The following is a 24,354-nucleotide window of genomic DNA, read 5'->3' on the forward strand; positions in this document are numbered from 1 at the left end:
ATGAAGGAGGTAGCCTTCTGGGAATGACTTTTTTCACTTGGGACAATTTCCTGAAGATTCATCCAAGTTGTGTGTATCAGTAGTTTTTCCCTTTTATTGTTGAGTAGTATTACATGGTGTGGACATACCACAGTTTGTTTAACCATTAGCCTGTTGAAGGACATCTGGACTACTTTCAGTTTTTGGCTATTATGAACAAAACTGCTGTGAACATTTGTGTACAGTTATTTTTTGTGTGAATACAAGTTCTCATTTCTCTGGAATACATGTCCAAAAGTACAAGTGCTAGGTTGTGTGGTGATTTATGTATACTTTTTAAAGAAACTGCCAAACTGTTTTCAGAGCATTTATACCATTTTATATTCCCACGACACAGTGTGAGTGATCCATTTTCTCCACACCTTTGCCAGCATTTGTTATCACTGTTTCATTTCAGTCATTTTGATAGATATGTACAGCAAAATCTCATTGTAGTTTTAATTTGCATTTTCCTGATGCCTAATGATGTTGAACATCTTTTCATGTGTGTATTTACCATCTGTATATACTCTTTGGTGATACATCTGTTCAAGTCTTTTACCCATTTTCTAATAGAATTGTTTGGTCTCACTAGTGCATTTTGAGAATTCTTTATAGATTCCATATATGAATCTTTCATTGAGCATGTGGTTTACAAGTATTTTCTCCCAGTACATAGCTTGTTTTTTCATCTTCTTCATATGATCTTTCACAAAGCAAAAGTATTTTGTTTTGATTAAGTTTGATTTGTCAACTTTTCTTTTTATAGGTTTGCACTTTTGATGTTCACTCTTAGGAGCTCTTTGACCCTACATTCCAAAAATTTACTACTATTTTTTCCCTAAAAGTTTCGTGGTTTTTGCATTTAAATTGATGATCCACTTTGAATTAATTTTGGTATAAAGTATGGGGTTCAGGTGAAGTTTTATTTATTTATTTATTTATTTATTTGTGTTATATCTTTCATGAATGTCCAATTGCTCCAGCACCACCTGTTGAAGTAATTCTGTGCACTTGTCTAAAGCCATTCTGTGACTTAAAATCATACAGTTGAGTGTATTTGTATGGGTCTATTTTTGGCTTTTCTTTTCTTTTCTATTGATGTTGTGTCTCTCTCTGAAATAATATCCTGCACTGATTTCTGTAGCTGTGTAATAGTAGTCTTAAAAATGCAAAATTATTCCTTCCACTTCATCCTTCCTTTGTCATAATCGTTTTAACTGTTTTAGGGTCTATGCCTTCCTATAGAAATTTTGGAATAAGCTTGTCTATACCTAAAAAAACTTTTCTGGGATTTTAATAGAAATCATATTGAACCTATAGGTCAGTGTGGGGATAATTGACATCTCTACTATGTTCAGTCCAATCCATGAGCGTGATAAACCTCTCCATTTATAAATATCTTCTTTGATTTCTTCTCTCAATAGTGTAGTTTTCAGCACACAGATCCTGCACAGGTTTTAAGTACATACCTAAATATTTCATTATCTTTGGGGCAATTATACATGTTATTAAAGTTATTAATTGTATCCAGTTGAATGAGCACAAATTATATTGCATTATGAGCTTGATTTTTTTTTTACTATCATCACCAATGTAGTTAAACATTCTCTTCATTTATTTATTGGCCATGTGTATTTCTTATTCTCTGAAGTGTCTATTCATGGTTTTTTTATGTATTCTTGATACTTCTACTTTTTTAGTTTTTTATATTGAATGTATCTCCCAGTTGTAACTTGTCTTTTTATTTTCCTTAAGGTGTTTTTGATGAAGAACTTTTAAAAAATTTAATATCACTAATATTATCAATCTTCTAATACCTTACTTTGGAGCTATATAGAATTCATATCTCTAGGTCAAAATGACTGAGTGAGCTGACTAAACAGAACATTTTTGTTGGAAACAATTTTAAAGTAGAAAATGTCAGTTTTCATAGTCCTCTTCTAAATAAGCAGACAGAAATTGCTCCCTTTCTAAGACCCCCATCTACAATGTACCCCAACAATTAATTGTTTAAGGTGAAAAAAGTTAATTGACTATTTCAAATAAAGTGAAATAATATCCCCAATAGTTTTGAAAGAGAAAGAAAACTATTCTCCATTTAAAGTAAGTTTTCCCATAAAAGCTGACAGAAATAGATTCCTGAAGTTTCTTGAGACTTCAGTTTTCTCTGATTATTTCCAAAAAACAAATTAATTTCTATCTCATGACTTCTCGCGATATCCTGTTTTAGAATATTATCAGTGTGCTACAGTAGGACTGACTCCCATGTTGGCACTGGCTTTGTATTTGGCTATTAACTCCAGCTATTGTTGATAGTGTAATCCTGATTGATGAAACAAGGGATGTTTGGTGTTCAAAAATATAGTATACAAACTTTGAACTGAGCTGTACTGTTTAGCTTCCACAATAAATATCTGAGTATTTTATTGGCAAATACATTTTTCCTCAATCTGGGAAAAGGATGTAGGTGTTCCATGCATATTTATGTCTGGGGAAAAAAACAAAATCCTTTCAGCAAAATGTGGCCTGGTAGATGCAGAGACATGTATTAAACTGCCTACCCCAACCATGATAGTTCAATATTTTTCCTTCCCAGGAAAATAAAATAATTCAGTTTATTTATGGACACTTCTGTATTTCAGTTTTCATTGCATAAATTATATTTCAACTATGTTTTCTTGTCATTTTAATGTTTGAAAAACGAAATAGGGATTTCCTGGGCAATTTCAAGATGTTAATGTGGATACAAAGAAACACACATACGTAGTATTCATGATCTCCATTCCTAATAGGACAATTCAGCAAAGCTGAGCTGTCCTTTCCGAAGCACAAACTACACTAGGAAGCAATGCTTCTATAGGTACTAATACCATGAAATTTTTAAGGGTTCGTAAACACCTTGAGAATATTTTACAGTCTTGGGTCTGTGTGAATGTAAGTGGTGGTTTTCACCTAGTCAAGCACAGACTACACTCTATCAGCTTCTCCTTTGTTGCAAAGATAGCCGTTTGCCCTCTGCATCTTGCCCACTATCACCGTGGGCTGGAACTTTCCCTGAGGGTAAAGCTGAATGTGGTGCCACTCCAGCCACTGGGCATCCTTTTTTAGATTCTTATTCTGAGGCCCAATTGAGCCATTTAAAAAATTAATTATTTAAATGATATTTAGGGACAAAATCTTTTTGTCACGTTGACACAGTGTACAGAAGACTTTGAATTTGGGGATACTGTTGGGCCCTTTTCCAATTTTCTTCCTCCACAAACCCTCTCTACGTTAGCAGAGGTCTTTGTACTTTTCTTAGATTAAATTCATGGCCCTGACTTTTCCTTGAATTCAGGAAGCCCATATTTCTCTTCTCCTATCAATTCCTCCAGCATAGACTTATCAGGACAGGAGAGCTGCTGCTCTGCTTCCTGGCAATCTTCCATCACTGCTGACTCTCCCTCACTGGTGTTGCTAAGACCTTTCCTGGAAAGAATCTGCAGGCTGAAACCCAAAGCTGGATGAGTGTGCACAGACACTACTTTCTGAAATACACAGAAGGATTGAGTTGCCAGGATGGTGCGAACCTGCCAGTGTTCTCCTAACTATTTCCAGAACACTGGCTCTGCTGCCATCCATTACCACAATTTTTTCCTAGTAAAAATGCATTTTTTTTACTAGGTTGCAAAAACAGTTGCTTGAATGGGAACTTCGTTGTATTCTTAACACTAAGTTATCTGAAAAGCATCAAATAGGCTCCTTCTTTTAAATATTCCAACAGTAACATGGGCTCTTCTCTGGTTTATACTTTGCAGAAGTGAAATTTTTCTGTGAAACTCCAGCTATTGCTGATATTGTAATCCTGGTGGATGGTTCTTGGAGTATTGGAAGATTCAACTTCAGACTGATTCGACTTTTCTTGGAAAACCTGGTTACAGCATTCAATGTGGGCGCACAGAAGACACGAATTGGTACATCTTCTGTTATTGACAGCAGTCGACTGTCAATGTAAAAATGCCAGGAGGCTTTTTAAGAAATTTCAAAAATTCTTTAAAAAGAGACTTTCAGGATTACAGAATCAACTATAATGATATTCCCAAAAGCACATGTTTGGATCAATAAATATTTATTCCTACTAATTTATACTATGACTGTCATTCCAATAATTACTGAACACATTTTAATTTTCTAAAAGGTCAGAATCTTCCCTGCCTAATAACAATAACAATACAAATAACAAAAAGGTTTAAAATTACAGCTGTTTTAAGACTATTGGGTAGAAGTTTTCTTTTTATTTAAAAGAAACCTGCATCTAGTGAAATTTTGAACTATGAAAATTAGAAATTGGAAATCATTACATAGTACAAGATACTTTTGCCAATTCTAGAGAAGGTAAAAAAAAATTGTAAATCTTTGAGTAATATATCCACAAAAATAAAGTCTCATTGTTTAACTTTTAAATAGCCTGTAGGGAAAATCATTAAGGAAAATCTTTGAGAATAAAAACAAATAAATCTAGGTCTTTTATCTACATGATCAGACTTAAAAAAAAATCCCAAGTACCTAGTAGGGTGCTTACTTATAAATGGCTGGAAAAAACATGCATTCTTCCTATACCCAGATATGTCCAAATGAATTCCTTAAATTGATGTCAGGAATTCTTTGAAAGCACATAGTGAGGCAGAAAAAAAAAAGGTAAAGATTAGGCCTTTCATCATTCTAGTGTCTTGAACAGTCTACTAGGTTTTTGAGTAACCACCATTTCTGGGTGGGCTTTCTCATCTTTTTTCCAGGTCTTGCACAGTACAGCGGTGACCCCAGAATAGAATGGCACTTGAATGCCTTTAACACAAAAGATGAGGTGATCGAAGCTGTCCGAAATCTGCCATACAAGGGTGGAAATACACTAACAGGTATGATTTGTTCAGTCCATGTTTTTAGCAACACAACTTGCTGAAGAATAGCTTCATTCTGCTATTTATTTATTTCTTCATTTATTACTTCATTCTGCCACTTGTAAAACTTAGGGTAGTATTTTTTAACCAACGTAGCATTTAAAATTCTTAGGCAGTTCTTTTCTCAAATTCAGCACTGAGAATTAAAATACAGCTCATTCCTTTGGCTCTATGAAGATGAGGTCCCCAGAAGGCCTTGGCTGGGCTAGAAGGAGATGCAACCGTCCCTGAGGCTGACAGTCTTCAGTGACTGCCTTGACTTTTGTCATTTCATTTTCCTTCCTCTTTTGACCTGTTTTCTTCTCTGGCTACATTTCATTTCACTTAAGTGAAAACAAACTTCTACCTTATTTTCAAGGAAGGTATTTTCTTTTGCCCTTATTCTGCAATAAGTCATTATTAGGAAAATATCTGTGGCTCTTTGGCTCACTGGTGCTTATTTTCGATCAACAAAGAATGCAGGAGTATTTAGATTAAATTTTCCCAGCCACAAAGTGTGATTGCAGGTTTTCATCTTAGTGCATGCTCTTTCTTACCTTCCCCAGGCACACAGTTTAAGCTCAGTTTAAGCAATGTAGATGCTGTCATTGACTTTTAAGTAAACCACTGAAATCTTGATCATTACTTTGTCAATTTGAGGCATAATCTCATGGGTCTCAATACAACCAAAATTTTAATAAACACACATCTTTTAACACTGTGGCAGCATTTCTTATTTTTTCTGGGTGAAAAGCGTCAGACCCAAAAGGCAGGGGTTCAATTATTATTTTGGATTTGCCTCCACTATTCCTAAAGAAGAGAGACAGAAAATTTTTGGTTCTTTAGACCATCATGAGCAAAATTGAAAGCATGGTCATAATATTTGGGACAGTCACTTGCTTTATCCTAAATATAAAGGTTGAGATCTACTTGTACACCTATTGTCAACATCCATTGGCTAATGAATTCAATGTTCTTTCTAAATGCTAGTTTCTGAAATAATGCAGTGCTTGGTTTATTTTTATTACTTCTGTTTTGATGGATTTTAATTTTTTGTCAGATCTGTCAAGGAAAAGGTCATTGTAAAAATGAAGATGAAAATTCACATCTAATAAAAACTCTTTTAACTCAATAAACTACTCTCTTGTGGTTATATTTTACAGAATTGGAAGGCATTTTATTAGAGATGGTTGGTTTGTGTTTACTTTTCCTTGTCTTTTTTCCAGGTCTTGCTTTGAACTACATTTTTGAAAACAGCTTTAAACCAGAAGCTGGAGCAAGGACTGGAGTATCCAAAATTGGCATTTTGATCACAGATGGAAAGTCCCAAGATGATATTATTCCACCATCCAGACGCCTTCGTGAATCTGGTGTAGAACTGTTTGCCATAGGTGTGTGTTTTCAGTGATCTTGTTTCAACAGAGGACATAGACACACAACCACTTAAATGTAGTATGTAATATGCAATATGTAATGCAACGTGCACTTTGTAAAGATCCAGGAGACCAGAATGCTTTCTGGTCCTGACTCTCATAGCCAGTCATGTGATCTGAGCCTAACTTCCTTACATTTAAATGGAAGTGATGGTAACTCTCATGTATCCTACAGTGTGAGACCCTCTAGGTGACTGGCCATACATAAGTTTTGTGAAAAGCATGAAGTGGCATGCGAAGGTTAGCTACATGGTAGCTTTCATTAGGGAGGACTTTCTTTTTAGTATCCCTTTATAGCTCTGTTTTCTCTGGTAGTAGAGGGAGAAACCAGTTTGTCATTTTCAAGGAATTAAGGTCCTGCAGCTGTATAAAGAAAGCACACAGTTATAGATATGCATATTATTTCTTTGAAACTAATCCTTTATAAGGTATCAGTCTTGCAGAGAAGAATACATATGGCACACATTTAGAATAACTGCAAAATATGTAGATGATGCAGTTTTGCTCTTGATTGAAACGATTACCTTTCCTTTGGCAGTAGGAAGGTCTTCTATTTAGTAGAGATAGACCCAAAACAAAACATAACAAAAACAATTCCTTTGTCCCATTCCTAGATTTGCTATTCAAAATGTGGCTTATAGGTTGTTTCATTGAAGAAGTACTTGCTTATTTGCTGTCTGCCAGGCACTGTAGTGGTTGCTGGGACACAAAGATGAGCAAGGTAAAATCCTTACAGAACAAATTTCTTCCAAATCACCATGATCATTTTCTTGCTTTTCCATGCTCTTTTTAACACTCAAGCTATTTTGTTTGGAAAGGTGAGAGAGATTTGGGCCTGTCTTCCCTAGAATATTCTTATGTGAATCCAAGCTTGTTAGTTTTAACTAATTACCGTCGAACACATCATTGACATTAAGCCCAGTGCTTCAGCATGAACTCAATCTTAGTTTGTTGTTGTGGACACAGACCCAGCTGTGCTTTTAGGAAGCTATTGTAGAGTTCTCAGGCAAGAAACATTTCTATTTCTTATTTCTTATTTCACTATCCTTTTGTCCAACAAAGGAAATCCCTGCAGAAGGAATACTTAAACTAATGGGGATTAATTAATGTGTTACTCCCCATTCTGTGTTTTTGTTAAAAACAAGTAGAAGAGTTTTGAAACAAAACTACGTGAACTTATTCAGATGTGATGTGGACTTTTTCTTTGGAAATCAGTAGTATGTATTATCTTATAAACCCCCTAAAGCAAATAGTTCAGAGAGAACCAATGCTTTATAACTTCACATGTTGAGGTTGGAAGAGAAATTAAATGGCACCTAAGGAGTCATTCATGTTGCCCTAGGTAATCTCTCTTCCTTGCTTCCATAGAACCTCTTCGAATGCCTTCAGATGGTTGCAATGACAGGGATTTATAAAGAAATGTTCATTTGCTGAAACTTAGGGAAGAGAAATCTCCCTTCACAGCCATAAAACCCAACCCTGTGCCTCCCTGTTTCTATTTCTAATTTCACTGGTAAATATTTACTCATTTTAATGTACCATCTTCTTAGGGGCTGTATGACATAATGGTTAAGAGCATATGACTTTAGTCAACTATACTTCCATTAAACAAAGAAAGCATCTGACTTTGGATCTGGACTGCCTGGGTGGCATCCCAGCTGTGCACTTACTGGGTGTGCTTCTTTGAGTAGGTTAATTAACCTCTTTGTGCGTCTCTTTATGTGTCCATAAAATGGGAGAAACAATAGTGGCAAATTCAAAAAGGTTGGTTTAACGTATTAAGTAAAACACTGTAGTTACCGGGGGCATAATAAGCACGCTTTGCTAGCATCCTTTGCTCAGAGACTAGAAAGTTGCATGAGGCCAAGGATTTTTTGTCCCCCTCCATTCCCTGCTGTATTCCAAACACCCAGCCCTGTGTTTGACTTGATGTAAAGGAATTCAGTAAATATTGTGGGAGAACCAGTTTTCCTATTTGCATAGCAAAATTGCAGTGGTCACTATTGTGACCAGGCAATTGTACTTGAGTATGTGAAAAATTTTTCCCAAGCTTTCTCTTAATGCTGTATGATAATATTATTGTTAAATATAATAAAAGAATAATGAATAATAAAGCATAATATATATGTGTTTTATTATAGCAGTAACTCTCAGTTTAAGTAACTTACTTTATAGAAATATAAACCTGAAGTTTTGGTAGTTCAGAAAACTGGTTTAATTACTATTGTTTTGCAATAGTCAAGCCAGATGGAAGTTAGTTTCATCAATACATCTTCCTGTTAAGATATACTGAACAAAATTAAGATCGAATCATTTAAAAATGATGCTGAAGTTTACAAAATCTGATACTAGATGGGCCTCTTTAAAGTAGTGGATGCAGCGGCACAGTCTTAAGTAGATAGCAGCGGCACAGACCCAGGTCAGGATCGCTGTAGTGGCCTTATGAAACTTGGCATGAAAGTCACGCCCCACCCTGTTGTCTTCCATGAAAGGGGTGAAAAACGCGGATGAGAACGAACTGCAGGAGATCGCCTCTGAACCGGACAGCACCCATGCGTACAACGTCGCTGAGTTTGACCTGATGCACACCGTTGTGGAAAGCCTAACGAGGACGGTGTGCTCCAGGGTGGAGGAACAGCACAGGGAGATCAAAGGTACAAGGGGTGAGGGCGGTCGTTCTGTGGATGGGGACATTACCCTGCAAAAAAGCCTGTCGTGAGTTATGAATATTCTTACACTTTTCAGGTTGACTTCGTCAGTGGAGTCCTTTATTCTCCTAAGACATGAATTACCCACATAGGAAAGGGACTGGATTGGCATCCCTTTGAGGGAGAGATACTTTAACACTGAATAATTTTTTCCATGGTGTTGCACGTGGACCGTCAAGTTTGTTTGTTTAAAACTTTGGATTTTGAGATAACTGTACATTCACCCAAAGTTGTAAAAAAATAATGTAGAGAGAGGTAGTGTACCCTTTGCCTGTTTCCCTCAATGGTCACATGTCATAAAAGCACAGTACAATATCACAGGCAGAATATTGGCATTGATAATCAAGACATGGAATGTCCCATCACCACTAGGATAGTTGCTGTTGTCCTTTTATAGCCATATTCATTTAGATCCCTCCCCCAACCTCCCCCCATATGCCCTGACAACTACTAATGTGTCCTCCTCCTCTAAATATTTTTTCTTCTAAAAACATTATGTAAATGGAATTATGCTGTGTGTAACCTCTGGAGACTGTCCTTTTTTTACTTAGGGTAATTCCCTGGAGATTTATCCAAGTTTTTGCATGTGTCAATAGTTTTTTCCTTTTTATTGCTATGTTACATTCCATGGTTTAGATATAGTACAGTTTAACCGTTCACACACTGAAAGACAACTGAATTGATTCCATTCTTTTGGTACAAATAAAGCTGCTGTAAACAGTCTATATAGGTTCTTATGTGAATATGTTTTCATTTCATTTCTTGAAATAATACCCAGGAATGCAATTGCTACATTGTATTGTAGTTGCATGTTTCGTTTAGTTCTACTTAAGAAAGTGCCAAACTATTTTCGAGGGTGGCTGTAGCATTCTCTATTACTACCAACAACATATGAGGGATTTAGTTTCAGTGCATTTTCACAACCATTTGTTGTTGTTGTTGTTTTATTTTAGCCATTCTAGTACATGTGTCATGATAGCTCATTGTGGTTTTAATTTGCATTTCCCTGATGACCAATGAAGTTGAATGTCTTTATACATGCTTATTTTGCATCTTTATATCCATTTTGGTGACATGTACATGCTTTTTGCCCACTTTCTAATGGCTTTTTTTTTTTTGGTTTTGTTCTTTGTGTTTAGTTTTAACTGTTTAGCTTTGAGAATTCTTTATTTATATTCTAATGCTTTGTTGAATATGTGGTTTGTTAATGTTTTCTCTCAATTTGTAGCTTGTTTTTCTTTTAGTAAGGTTTCTCAGCAGAGCCAAAGTTTTTGATTTTGATGAGATCTAATTTATCAGTTTTTCATTTTATGGTTAGTATCAAGTATAAGAACTCTGCCTAGCCTTAGATCCCAAAGGTATTATTCCTTCACATTTTTTTCTAAAAGTTTTATATTCTACATTTATATCTGTGATCTGAGTTAATTATTTGTAAAATATTTGAAGTTTAGTTCAAAGGTATTTTTTTTTTTTTTGCCTATTGGTGTACAATTACCCCAGCACTACTTTCTGAAAAGGAATTTCTCCCATTGAATTGCTTTGCACCTTTGTCAAATATCACATGGGCAGATCTGTGTAGGTTTATATCTGGGTTCTCTGTTTTGTTCCTTTTGGTCTATTTGTCTAACCCTCTTCCAGTATTATCAAGTCTTGATTCATTGTAGCTAGGTAATAAGTCTTAAGATTGGATAGACTGAGTTCTCTCACTTACTCTTTTACAAAATTGTTTTTGCTATTCTATTTCCTTCACCCTTAAGTATAAATATTAAAATATTCTTTATTCTACAGAAAATCTTGGGATTTTGATGGAAATTGTATTAAATTCCTAATGAGCAAATCAATTGGGAAGAATTGATATCTTTACTCTGTTGATTCATCTTATCCATAAATGTGGGAAAGCCCTACATTTGTTATGATATTCTTTGCTTTCTTCATCAGCATTTTGTAGTTTTCAGGATGCAAGTCTTATACAGGTTTTCTTCTATTTACATTGTAATATTTAATTTTATTTTGAGAGATTTTGATTTTGTTGTATTTTTAATTTTGGTGTCCACATGTTCATTTCTGATACAATTATATTTTTATTTGTTTATCTTGTATCCTATGATCTTATTTGAAATTACTGATTAATTTTAGGATCTTTGCTCTAGATTTTTAGGGACTTTCTATGTAGGAAATCACATCATTTGCAAGTAGGTATAGTTTTATTTATTTATTTTTGATCTTTTAAATTTCCTTTTCTTGCCTTATTTCACAGGCTAAAACTAATACTATGTTGAATAAGAGTGATGAGAATGAATATCCTTGACTTATTCCTCATATTAGGGAGAGAGCTTCTTCTTTTCAAGGAACTAGTCCATTTCATAGAGTTCATAGAATTTATGTGTGTAGAGTTGTTCATCGTATTTCCTTACTATTCTTTTGATATCTGCAGGGTCTATAGTGACAGCCCCTGTCTCCTTGCTGTTATTGGTCATTTTTGTCTCTCTCTTTCTTTTCTCCTTTATTTTTCTTACTCAGCCTTGCTAGAGGTTTGCCTTAAAAAAAAAAAGTTCTTTGCAATGAACTGGCTATAGGATGATTTTCTCTGTTTTTCTTGTACCTTTAATTTAATTGATTTCTGTTCTTATTTTCTTTACTTGTGCTGGTTTTGGGGTGTTTTCCAGATTCTTGAGTGGAAACTTAAATTATTGATCTGAGATGTTTCCTCTTTTCTAAAGTATGTATATGCTATAAATTTCCTTCTTGGAACTGCTTCAGTAGTGCCCCACAAATTTTGGTATGCTGTATTTTCATTCAATTCAGAATATTTTTTTAATTTTCTTTGGCATGTCCTTTTTGACCCAATGATTATTTAGAAGTGTGTCATTTATAGTTTCCAAGTATTTGGACATTTTCCTGTTAGTTTTCTGTTATTGCTTTCTAGTTTGACTTCATTGTCATCAGAGAACACACTTTGTATGATTCCAATTGCTTTAAATTTGCTAAGGTTTGTTTCATGGCTCAGGATATGGTTTATATTGGAATATGCTCTGTGGGGGCTTAAAAAGGATTTGTAGTCTGCTGTTTTCATATGCAGTGCTCTGTGAGTTTTGGCTGGATCCTGTTGGTTGAGGTCTTGTTGAGTTCTGTGTCCTTGTTCATTTTTTTGTCTAATTGTTTTATCAATATTTGAAAGAGGGATATTAAAATCCATCTGTAATTGTGGATTTGTCTGTTCTATCAGTTTTTACTTCATATATTTTTCAGCTCTTTGTATGGTACTTACACATTTAAGGTGCTATGTTTTCTTAGTCGATTAACCGTTTATGATTATGTAATGTCCCTCTCTGTTTCTGGTAATTTTCTTTGTTCTGGAGTCTCCATTATCTGATATTAACAGAGCCATTTCTACTCCCTTTTAATTAATGTTTATATGATATAAATTTTTAAATTTATGTACTTTCAACTTACCTATATCATATTTGAAGTGGATTTTATGTAGGCCCCATATAGTTGGTCATATTTTTTAATCCACTCCATTAATATCTTTATTTTAATTGGTATGTTTATGCCATTTCCATTTAATGTAAGTTTTGATATTTTGGGGCTTAAGTCTACTATTTTACATATTTACTTATTTGTTTCTTTTCTGTTTTTTTCTCCTTTCTCTGATTTTTTTTTTCACTTTAACTTCCTGTGGGTTACATAGGCATTTTTCAAACTCCATTTTTATTTATTCATAGTTTTTTGATGGATCTTTGTATCACTTTTTCAATGGTTATTCTAGGTATTATATTATATATACATAACTTATCCCAGTCTGCTGGTATTGACCTTTTACCAGCTCACGTGAAGTGTAGAAACCTTGTCTTTTTTCAAGTAACTTTACCACATCTGTGTATATTTGTCTTAAATATTTCCTCTCTGTATATTTAGAACTACACCAGAAATTGTTATAATTCTTCATCCATCAAGCATAATTTAGAAAACTCAAGTGGAGAAGTAAAATATATTATATTTATCCACATTTTTATGCTTTCCACCAGTTTTTCTTCCTTCCTGAAGTTCCAGGATTCCTTCTTTTCATCATTTTATTTCTGTTTAAAGAAATTCCTTTAGTCATTCTTTTAGAATAAGTCTGTTGGTGGGAAATTCTCTTTTAATTTTACCATATCTGAGAATGTCTTGATTTTCTCTTCATTCCTGAAAGATATTTGTGCTAGGTATAAAGTTTTGGGTTGACAGTTCTTTTCTTTCAAACCAGAAAAAGGTTGTGCCATTTTCTTCTGGCCTCCATGGTCTCTGATTAGAAATAAACTGTCATTAGAATTTTCTCTCTATAGGTAAAGTTTCATTTCTCTCCCACTGCTTTTAAAATTTTTCCTTTGAGGTGAGTTTTCTAAAGTTTGACTATGGTATCTCTTCATGTGAATTTCTGTGGGCTTAAAATTCTTTGGGGTACACTCATTTTCTTGAATCTATAGTTCACAGCTTTCATCAAATTTGGGAAATTTTTGAGCATCATTTCTTCAAGTACTGACTCACCACTAGATCTCCTCTGACACCACCCCAGGTACACTCATTTTCTTGAATCTATAGTTCACAGCTTTCATCAAATTTGGGAAATTTTTGAGCATCATTTCTTCAAGTACTGACTCACCACTAGATCTCCTCTGACACCACCCCAGAGAGAGATGAGAGTGGTGCCTCCATACTATCAGGTGGGGTAGGAAGTCCAGGCTTTTCTTGTGTTCTCCACTGATATCACAGAGGGGGAAGGATTCATTACCACCTGTTAGAAATGATTATCTCTCTTTCCTACTTGGCTTTTTCTCACAGAACCCTGGCTTGTGATGGGGTGGGGTGAGCATTGGGGCACACTGCTACATCTAAGAAAGGTGGACAGCTTGGCTGCCCACTTGGCCTTTGCTGACATAAGTGGAAGTGGAGCCACAGTTTTTTTCTGTGGTATTTATCTAGAGTAGAGCAATTGTTGCATATGCTTTCTATCTTTGAGGCTGGCCTTTTCCTTTCCTTTGGCTAGAGAGGGCAGGCTTTGTTGGGACTATTTTGTTTGTATCTCTTGGTATTTGTATGTTTCTGGATTCTTTTGGCTCCATGTCTGGATATACGAGGCAAAAGGAAAACTCAGGGAACTCACCACTGTGTCCTTGAGTCCCACAGTCCGTTGTCCACCAACTTCTCTCTACCTTTCAGTGTCTTCTAATGCTGGTCTATATACAACTTCCAGAAATTTTATCTGTACAAAGAAGGAAGCATAGGGAAAAGGTCATCTACTCCATCTTCCTGTAAGCACAGCCATCATGGATTTTTATCCTTTCTCCCTCATGATACCATTCATCTGCTTATAACCTTGCTTGAAAGGATATGATCTAAGAAGAGAGTAATAACCAGATCCTCCTTTAAGAGTTTGGTTTTATTTTCTGCCTTCATTATATTCAGACAGTGGAAGTTTTTATTTGGATATATGTCCTCCTCTTGTCTATCATTCCTCTTTCTCTGGACCAGATCTCTTGGGTTGAACTTTAGCTGCTAAGCCCAGTTTCATGAACAAATTTCTGTGAGCTTCTTAATGAGACTACTTTAAAGCCCAGCTTTTCCCACACAAAGACTCTATGTGGGGTTGCTGATAAAGCATGTAATGTTGTTCCTGTTCATAGTTCGTGTTCAGTAACTATGTTTTTTTCGCCATTATTGTGGTTACTAAAGTCCCTCTGGGTAAGTGTCCCTAGAGAATAAGAATTCCTAAAGTTTGAAGGCTTTGAGATTTACATGTCCCTAATCTTTTATAGGAAAATTTGCTTTAACATGTAACACACACAAAATACTTACAAATAATCTAGCCCATATTAAGCATTCAGTTGCTTTTTCTTCACTTTCTACTTTTAGATAGTAGCCATTTGTTGAATTGAAGTCTTTAATATAGAGGCTGTTCCCTCTGATGCTTAAGAACACAAGCTCTTATGTCAAGAAGATCAAGTATCAATCTCAGCTCTGATACGCAGTAATTGTGATACTTGGGCAGGCTATTTAACTTCACTGTGCCTTGGTTTTCTCACCTATGAAGTGAGAACAATAATAGTAACTACTGAGAATTAAATGAACTAATACTTATAAAGAGCTCAGAAGAGTACCTTACATACACACGTGCTCAATTAATTTTGTATTTTATTTCTGCTTTTTACTATTCTATAACATTGTATTTAAGAAAATTCCTTACAGTCAAGGACTATGTCTTATTTAAGTTTGTATCCTCAGAACCTAGCACAATGAATGGTACCTAACAGACATTAAATGTTTCAATGAACTCATGTAGGAATGAATAACTGAATCAATTTACCTAGAGAGGAAAATCTTAAAGGTAGCATAAAGTAAGTAGTCATTTCTGACTAATGGAGTTTCCCAGGTATATTAGAAATAACTTTGGAAAGAAGTTCATTTTATGTGTTTTTTATTTAGCCTTAGCCCTCACCACCATTGGGCCACCTACGGAGTTGATTACTTCTGAAGTCACTGCCAGAAGCTTTATGGTTAACTGGACTCATGCCCCAGGAAAAGTGGAAAAATACAGAGTTGTGTATTATCCTGCCAGGGGTGGAAAACCAGAGGAGGTAATATGGAGACGATATATTCAAACCATTATTTTCACTCTTTCAAGTCTTCCACAGCAGTGAGAACAAGACAGAAATGCATATATAATGAGATAATTCTGTCACAAACATTTAAAATTATTTGACTTAATACATTTCCACATGTCCATGTTGTTCTCCCATCTCTCTGGATTATGGTGTTTACATCTTCTCCTCCAACCTCCATCAAATAACCTCCAGAACTGGCCATGTGTCCATTTCTAACACAACTTTTAACTTTTTTTCATTTTGAAATTAATTAGTTCCAAAGCAAAAGGAATCAGTAGTCAATTAGCTGGCTCTAGCCCCATTTTGCTATTCAAGTGTCCTTTCTACTTTGTGAGTGGTCTGAATTTTCTGCCTTAATGAAGACTGTGTTCCAAATTATGTGGTCATGGAGTACTCCAGAGTTTGGGATTTTCTGGACATTTGTGGAGATTACTGCAATGGACAAGCCATAGTAAAGCATCTGTGGCTGGCCTTTTGCAAGTGTTGGCCATGAGAGGAGAGAACACCTATTGCCAAATGATGGGATCCTTCCCATTTCGTACCTTTAATACAGCAACCCACAGGGAAGACTTTAAAATGTGATGAAATCTCTCTTTATTTTGAAGTGCTCAACTTTTGTTGTTCTGACCTCTGACTGATCACAACATGTTTCATAATTTTTGTCTGTATAATGACAGGATTTGTGGAATTTTTTTAAAGTGTTAGAGAAGTAGATCATAGAGGTTCAAATCATCTGGCCTTAAAAAAAAAATCAGAGTTATTCCAACAGTTCTATCTCTTTCATGACTAATGAAACTTTTAAATGCTTCCCAAATCTCCATGGAAAAATATTACATGTCAACAGTTATTCAGTGGATGTCATTAAGGTAGCTATAACCTGGGAATGACACACTTACCATTAGATATGAATTAATAAGGGACTTATGGATATAGTCCATAAAAGCATGTAGAAATTCAAGGAGAATTGACTGACACAGTGGAAAAGTGGATGTGGCACAAATAAGAAAATACCTAGTGAAATTTTCTTGCTAGGGTTATTTTTGCTTTTTGATTTCAACTTTACATGTGAGATATTCCATACTCTCATTCCTTGAATTGTTCTTTAAAAAAAGGTGGTGGTGAATGGACGTGTATCTTCTACAGTGTTGAAAAACTTGATGTCTTTGACTGAATATCAGATAACAGTCTTTGCAATATATGCTCACACTGCCAGTGAAGGCCTACGGGGAACTGAAACAACACGTATGTATTGAGTCATACCCCACTTCTCACTTTGCACAGCACTGCTTGGGTAGCCTTTCCGAAAATGGAATTCTGCTCAGGTTCTATTGATGGGACTCCTGAATCAAATTCATAGGAGATAGTTGCCAGGCTTCGTGCAGTACTGATCCATGCTATATTTGCAGTTTGCAGGTACTACATATTGGGAGAAATATTATAAAACTCTGGTATGTTTTAAAGAAAGGAACCTTGGTGGTGAAGGGCACAAAATGCATTTGTTCATTTAATAAACAAATATTTAGTGAATGCCTATTATGAATGAAGCACTGGGCTTGAATTTGTTGGTAGATGTAGAGAAGGAACTCCATAGAATCAAGTTCTCCTGCCCAGTAGAATACCAAGGAAATAATATGACATCTATTTTCATCATTCGTATCATTGTAATTAAAACAAGCTTCTAAATACTAGTAATTTCTTACCAGAGCATGATCATAGCATACACACACACACACACACACACACACACACACACACACACACACACACATATTCCCAGACACTCAGAGAATCCCGCTCATTTTGTTATTTCAAACTCATTTTGTTATTTCAAACATTAATTGAGTTCCTATTACACGCTAGGCACTATGGAGAGTTGGTCTAAAACCTCTGCCCCTGACAGAATAATAGCAATGCAAACAACACCAATAACAGTGTGCCAGGCACTATAGTAACTTGGATTTATCTCTGACAACAATTTGCAAGGTAAGTTCTAACACTAATGCTTTGCAGAAATATTTTAGCAACAATCGTCACCCTTAAGGAAATTTTAGTCTAGAAAAGAAGGTAATGCAAACACATAGTGCAGCGGCATGTTACAGGTGTGCCAGTATGTGTGACAGGGAGAGTATAAGCAAAGCCGTGAACTTGACATTGTCGTTGGAAAAGCAGACAAGGCCAGATTACAGAGGGCCTAGAATTATATTTGAAAACAACATTTCATAGTTTTCACTGGCATTATTTAAGCCAGCAACTTGCAATTTATTCTTCATCTATTTCCTTCTACATCTCAAATACGGCCAGTCTTAATTCTTGATTATTCCATTTTCTCCAACTCTATTGCTACTAACTTAGTCATGTCCCATCACTTGTCTGATTGAATGTTTCAATGGGTATTCATTCATTCATGTATTTGTTCATCCAGCCATCCATGCTGTCATTTATTAAGTGACCCAATGACTATTTTAGTGGCTGCTGCATTCTGATGGGCATTAAACAATGGTCAGAATAGTTTCCCTGCTCTTGACTGGCTTCCAGAGAAATGTGCCCATTGTTGTAGTGGGATATAAGAAACTTAAAAATGTCATTCCTGTTTTAAACATTCACTATGTTTACCCTTCCAGAAGCGGCTTCCATGGCTATGTGAACAGATTTAAGGATGACTATTATCTAAAAAGTAAACTCTATGTACTTAAGAGACACTAACACATAGATACTTTGAAATAAGCAAGCATACTGATAGATGGCTGAACAGTAAAATAGTAATCTCTTGCAGTTGCTTTACCCATGGCTTCTGACCTTGAACTGTACGATGTGACTGAGAACAGTCTAAGGGCAAAATGGAACGCAGTGGCTGGAGCATCAGGATACCTGATCCTCTATGCCCCTCTCACAGAAGGTCTGGCTGGGGATGAAAAAGAGGTAACTACCTACTTCTCCTAGAGGCCTAGAATCTTTGACTTGCTTAAAATAGATTTTTCTGCCATAAAAATTTAATGGATAAAATCTTAAAAATGCACATTAGCAAAAGGAAAAAACATCACATAATCTCACCACCTAAAGATAGCCATTGTTAACATTTAGTTAGCAGTCTTTTCAATGCATTTTTAACACAACAAATGGGAATGGTTTTGTACTCTTCTGTGTTCGTTTTGTTTATTATATTCATTTGAAACAGCTTTATAGTTATCCCATTGTTGGTTTATACCAGGTCATGTTTAATTAACTTCATGTTATTGGGCATTTAAATTTACTTGCTGTATAAATATGCTTTTGTGACCATTCTTAACATACAACTTTGCATGGTTGTCTGACGATTTCCTTAGGGTGAATTCCAAAAAATGTAGTTTCTTTTTTTGAAGGGTATGCAAATTATTAAGGCTTATTCTAGGTATTACCAAATGACTTTAGAGAAATCTGATGTAACTTAATTACTGTATGTAGTTCACAAATGACTGACTTGCCCTATGTGCACTGACTTAGGCATGTTTTTTCTTACTGATTTGAGAAGTAGACATATGTATCCCATTGATGTGGACTTTTTTGTATTTATCCTGTTTTAAATGGTGCAATTTTTACTTTCCAATGATATATTTTAGTCCTCATTTTTAAATTACAGGGAACAATGACTGTAATATAAATACCCAGGGAATAAAGAGGAAATGCTTATGACACTTGGTAAGGCAGCGGAGTGGATAGGAGAAAGTTCAGAACTTGATTCTTTAACAATTGTCTAAAACCTGCCTGTGGTGACAGAAATCTTTAGGGCCAAAAAGATGGTGAATCTCAGTGTCAAGACCAGGGCATCGGTAACATGGGGTCTTTTCATTTCAAGGTTTAGACAGCTTTTTCCCATTTGCATTTAATGTTGATCTGAACTATTTTAGCAGAAGGGAGACTTAAAAATGATGCTAGAAAGATACTCAGCTTCACTAGGAAAATAAAAAATAAAAAAGAAAGGAATACCACTTCACATACAATAGATTAGCAAACAGTTTTTACAGTGTAATAATAGGACATATTAATGAACCTGTGGGGAAATAGAACCACTCACATGTAAATGGGTACAGCTGCCTTAGAGAATAATTTGACATATTTCATCACATTGTAGATATATACACTTTTTTGGAAATATAGGGAAACATCCTGCAAGAATTTTCCAATGCAAGCACTTGATTAGAATGAAACATTGCAGAGTGACATATTTATACAAAAAAATACCATAAAGGAATTAAATAATGTCAGCTGTGTCCCTGTGTATCAACATGGATGAATTTTGAAACATAGTGTTTACAGAGAAAAGAATTGTAAAAACATTGTTATGTCCCCATTTATGTCCATTGTTAAACATACAGCACTGTATATCATTTACAGATGTGTATATTATATGTGTCTGTAGAAATAAAAACATGGATCGTAATATTCTCATCAACATTAGGGTAAAGGTGGTAAACAGAAAGAATGAGAAAGAACTTCTGTTTTATCTGAATATTTTAGGTATTTTATAAAATAAGGTCTGAAGCCAATATGATAAAATGGTGATGTTTGTCAAAATTTGAGTAGTGGGTACATCTGGGAGTATTCTATTATTTTCTCTACATTAATATTATATATGTTGAGCTATTTCAAAATTAAAAATTGTAATTTGACAATAATACTGGCAGTTGTGTGACTTAAAACTGTTTATAGAGATACTTTTTTTCCTTCCAAAGCAAAAATCAAACCATGTTGTCATGCAATTGTCATACAACTGAGAATGTTGGCTAGTCTGACTGACTCCAAAGGTCAGGAAAAAAATCAGACCAGAATCAAAAAGCAAATTGTCACATGAGGTGTCAAGGTGGGTTGATCTCTTCTGAATCATGGAAGGGACTTGCATTCCAGGTGAGCCAGGCCCCTTGGTTGAATGGGGCAACGAAACTGGTCTGGCTCAGTTTGGCTTGAAGTGGGCATTCAGCCAGAGGGCTGGTTAGAATTAGCCAAGCGGTGAAAGATGCCCACTTGGCCCTGCCCCCAGCAAGCTGGCCTGGAGCTTGCACTCTTTCTAGAGAGCATTTCTGACTCAATTCCATCCACACTCTTCTGGGGACCAAATATTTGACACTGTTATTCTGGCTGCAGTTGCCACTTGTCCAGATGTGAAGAGTTATCCTCAAGCAGCACACATGGGTACGTTCCATTTTATATGGTTCCCTAACGTCTGTTCATAATATAAAACAATGAAAAAATTATGGTTGAAGCCTGTTTGGCGGAGGGGTTGTGAAGGAGACAAAATCTTACTCCATGAACTTTCACCTTTATTCAGTTCCACTGTGATCGGCATGAATAATACACACTGGCCAATGATCTGATAATGTATGTTCTTTTCAGATGAAAATTGGAGAGACCCACACAGATATTGAACTGCGTGGTCTGTTGCCCAATACGGAATACACAGTTACAGTTTATGCTATGTTTGGAGAAGAGGCCAGTGATCCTGTTACAGGACAAGAAACAACATGTGAGACATTCACTCATTCAGATGAAATATTGTAATAAAGGCTCAAATGAATGTTGGGATTCTGAATTGTTAAAACTGGTTTAAGTTGACACCTCTTAAGAGCTTAAGGAACTTAAGAAAATGTCCATTTTATTTAGGAGAAGAAAATGTATTTATTCTGGTCTTGTTACTATTATTTTTTAGAGAAAATGTTTTATGTGTCATTTATTTAGTCATTTATATTTCTCATGGTATTTTTTAAATGTAGAATTTGCATATCTAATCAAATGTATTGATTTCTTCCCCTAGTACCTCTGGATTATTTTTTAAATTTTGTATCAGGGTACATACAATCAAAATGCACAAATCTTAGTGTACAGCTTGATGAATTTTGAGTGTATGGAACTCATGTAAACCGTTGCTGAGATCAACAGTCTTGTTATTATGAGTCATCCATGGCTACTAGAATTGAACTTCAGCATCCTTTAGATGGTGCCACCAGTGTCTTTGACTCAATCCAAATGCTAGATCAGAATATAGGTGCAAGAACATGGGCTTTGGGATCAGATCACCCAAGATGTTACCTCAGTCGAAGTCAGATTTTAGCTGAGTGACAATGGGCAAGTTACATAACATTTTTTAGTTTGTGGAAGGAACAATAATCTCACAACGTGTGGTTGGTATAGGATCACCTGTCATTCACTCGGAGTGCTCATTTCTTTACATTTAAAATATATGTGCAAGACCCTTTCCTATCATTTGTAGTTGGCTTAAAATAAAAAAGGTCCTAGAAAGTGATGTCCTGGGTACCTATTCCTGAGACCAGAATTTTTATGCACTAAGGAAACTAGACATGGTTCCATCATCTTGCCAAATTTAACTGAACTCCAGAAAAATTTGGAACAATGAGTACACAACACTAAATTATATTGCTTTTCTCTTTCCTACACTTTATCTCCAGCCCCTTAAGTATTAAAAGAGTCACGAAGTCTTTTAGGCTCTTTATTGCCAAATAATCAATATATATTGGATTAATGAAAAGAATTGGCCTTGGGGTGAAAGAGCATCTTATGTTGTGGTTATGGCTGAGTTGTTACTAACTTATCTTCTAAGATACTATTTATCTATCTTTTCAATCTCTATCAGCACCATATCATAAGTTTTTAAATCAATTGACCAATTGACTAATTAAACTCTAACTGCTTTTCTGCTCCTACTGTGGCCGTGGCCAAGTTATCTCAATGTCAATTTGATGGGGAGAATTGTAACTCTGTCCTTACAATCTAGTGTAAGGATTTAATGAGAGAACATGTGTTACATCTCAGACTCATAGGAAACAATAGTACATCTTTACAATAGTTTTTACAGTCACCTGTAAAATCTCATGAAATGCTTAAGGATTATTTACAAATTCTGGTCTGTTGAATCAGAAGGGGGGTCTTCGAGAAAGTGCCAAAAACTATGGAATTAAGAGGAATTGCAGAAATACCAACATCTCTTTAAATACTTATAAAGCTACAGCACAATGTTTATTTCATCTCACAAAGCCACTGGAATTTACCCAGAGGACTCCTGCTCATTGATTTAACAAATGTTTATTGAGAACTTGCTATATTGGGGATAAAACCAGGGACAAAATTAACCCCTAATCCTGTGAGATTATAGTATATGGGGTAAGAAAGTAGGCCAATAAATCTGCAGTAAAAATAAATAAATCGGACAAAGCTAGGTGGAATTGGATGGAAGGATTATTTTACAGAAGGTGATCATGGAGAGCCTTACTATGAAGGTCGCATATGTTCAGAAACCTGTATCTTGGATGACTCCAAGGTTGTTGGCCTGGGCAATGGGCAGAGTGGGCTTTCCATTTGCTTGGAGGGAGAGGCTGAGAGACAAGACTGGGAGAGGTGGCAGCAGTTGGTAGTTCAGGTTTGGACATGTAAAGTTGGAAATGCCTATTAGATACCCAAGTGGAGGAGGCAGATGGACATTACCCTCATGTTGTGGAGCGGAGAAATAGAGTGACTTTGCTGGTTCCATGTGATAGTTCAATGGAATAGCTAAGATTTCATTTCAGGTGTCTTGGTTTTTTGATCCATTGGGTTTCTTATTTACATTAGTTTTTAATAATAGCATTGACTAGAGAAGAAAGGCACAAAAAATTCACCTAAATCTTATTTATTTTTAAGCATGTGTAGGTTATTTCTACTATTCATGCTCTATAAGAAAACTTGTATGTTATTTTTCTTCTTCATTTGTTAATGTTCTTTGTTATAAGTCATCTGGGGGAAATTTCTCGAATGTAAATAGCTCAGGAATCAAAGATGCTGGTTTGTTCTTTTTGTTTGCTTTTCTTACATGTATGTTGTTTAAATTTTTAATTATTTTCTATTCCATTTACTGCAAAGTACCCTTAAGTCCACCCAGAAACCTGAGAATCTCTAATGTTGGCTCTAACAGTGCTCGGTTAGCCTGGGACCCAACTTCAAGAAAGATCAGTGGTTATCGAATTGTATATAACAACGCAGATGGGACTGAAATCAATGAGGTAAGCTGTGAAACATAATGTTGATTTTGTATTAGTTGTGTATGTTGATTGTGTATTAGTTTTGTATAGCTGCATAACCAATCATCCAAAACACAGTGCCTTAAAACAATACTAATTATTTATTTTCTTACACAGCTTTTGTGGATCAGGCATTGGGCCTTGGATGTGTAGTTCTGGTTTAGGGTCATATGTGAGATTGTAGCCACATAGTGGCTGGTTTTGGAGCCATCACAACAGTTTCTTTATGTAGGGGTCGGGTGCCTAGTCTGGGAAGGCAGGATTGGTTGAGAGCTGGAGTGGCTCTAACTCTAAGCAGACTCTTCACATGAGCCCTCCAGCATAGCAGCTTAAGAGGAGGTAGGCTTTTTTCATGTTGGTTCAGGAGTCCCCAGACGTGTGTCCAAAGAAATAGAGAGCTAAGTGGCAGCTGTGTCACCCTTAGGAAGTCATAGAGCATCACCTCTACCACACTCCATTGGTAGGAGATACTACAAGTCCCTGCATCAGTTCAAGATAGGGAGGAATGGCAGTCCCACTGCTGGTGGGAAGTATATGGGATGGGGGATTTATGTTGATGTAGCCATCTTCGGAAAATATAATCTGCCCCATGG

At 35.7% G+C, this 24,354-nt stretch overlaps 1 protein-coding gene across 4 annotated transcripts in view; it reads left to right on the forward strand.

Moving 5' to 3' along the window:
- The window catches only part of COL14A1 (collagen type XIV alpha 1 chain), a 225,284-nt gene that overhangs the window by 71,468 nt on the left and 129,462 nt on the right, over positions 1 to 24,354 (forward strand). For all 4 annotated transcript variants that reach the window (XM_073230026.1, XM_073230025.1, XM_073230022.1 and 1 more), the window contains exons 6-14: positions 3,819 to 3,974; positions 4,797 to 4,916; positions 6,164 to 6,328; positions 8,863 to 9,024; positions 15,541 to 15,692; positions 16,832 to 16,961; positions 18,493 to 18,638; positions 21,087 to 21,216; positions 23,604 to 23,743. In XM_073230026.1, coding sequence (XP_073086127.1) covers positions 3,819 to 3,974; positions 4,797 to 4,916; positions 6,164 to 6,328; positions 8,863 to 9,024; positions 15,541 to 15,692; positions 16,832 to 16,961; positions 18,493 to 18,638; positions 21,087 to 21,216; positions 23,604 to 23,743 — 1,301 coding nt within the window. The remainder of the gene's footprint in view (positions 1 to 3,818; positions 3,975 to 4,796; positions 4,917 to 6,163; positions 6,329 to 8,862; positions 9,025 to 15,540; positions 15,693 to 16,831; positions 16,962 to 18,492; positions 18,639 to 21,086; positions 21,217 to 23,603; positions 23,744 to 24,354) is intronic.

The sequence above is a fragment of the Manis javanica genome, chromosome 2 (assembly GCF_040802235.1).
Source record: "Manis javanica isolate MJ-LG chromosome 2, MJ_LKY, whole genome shotgun sequence".
NCBI classification, from domain to species: Eukaryota; Metazoa; Chordata; class Mammalia; order Pholidota; family Manidae; genus Manis; species Manis javanica.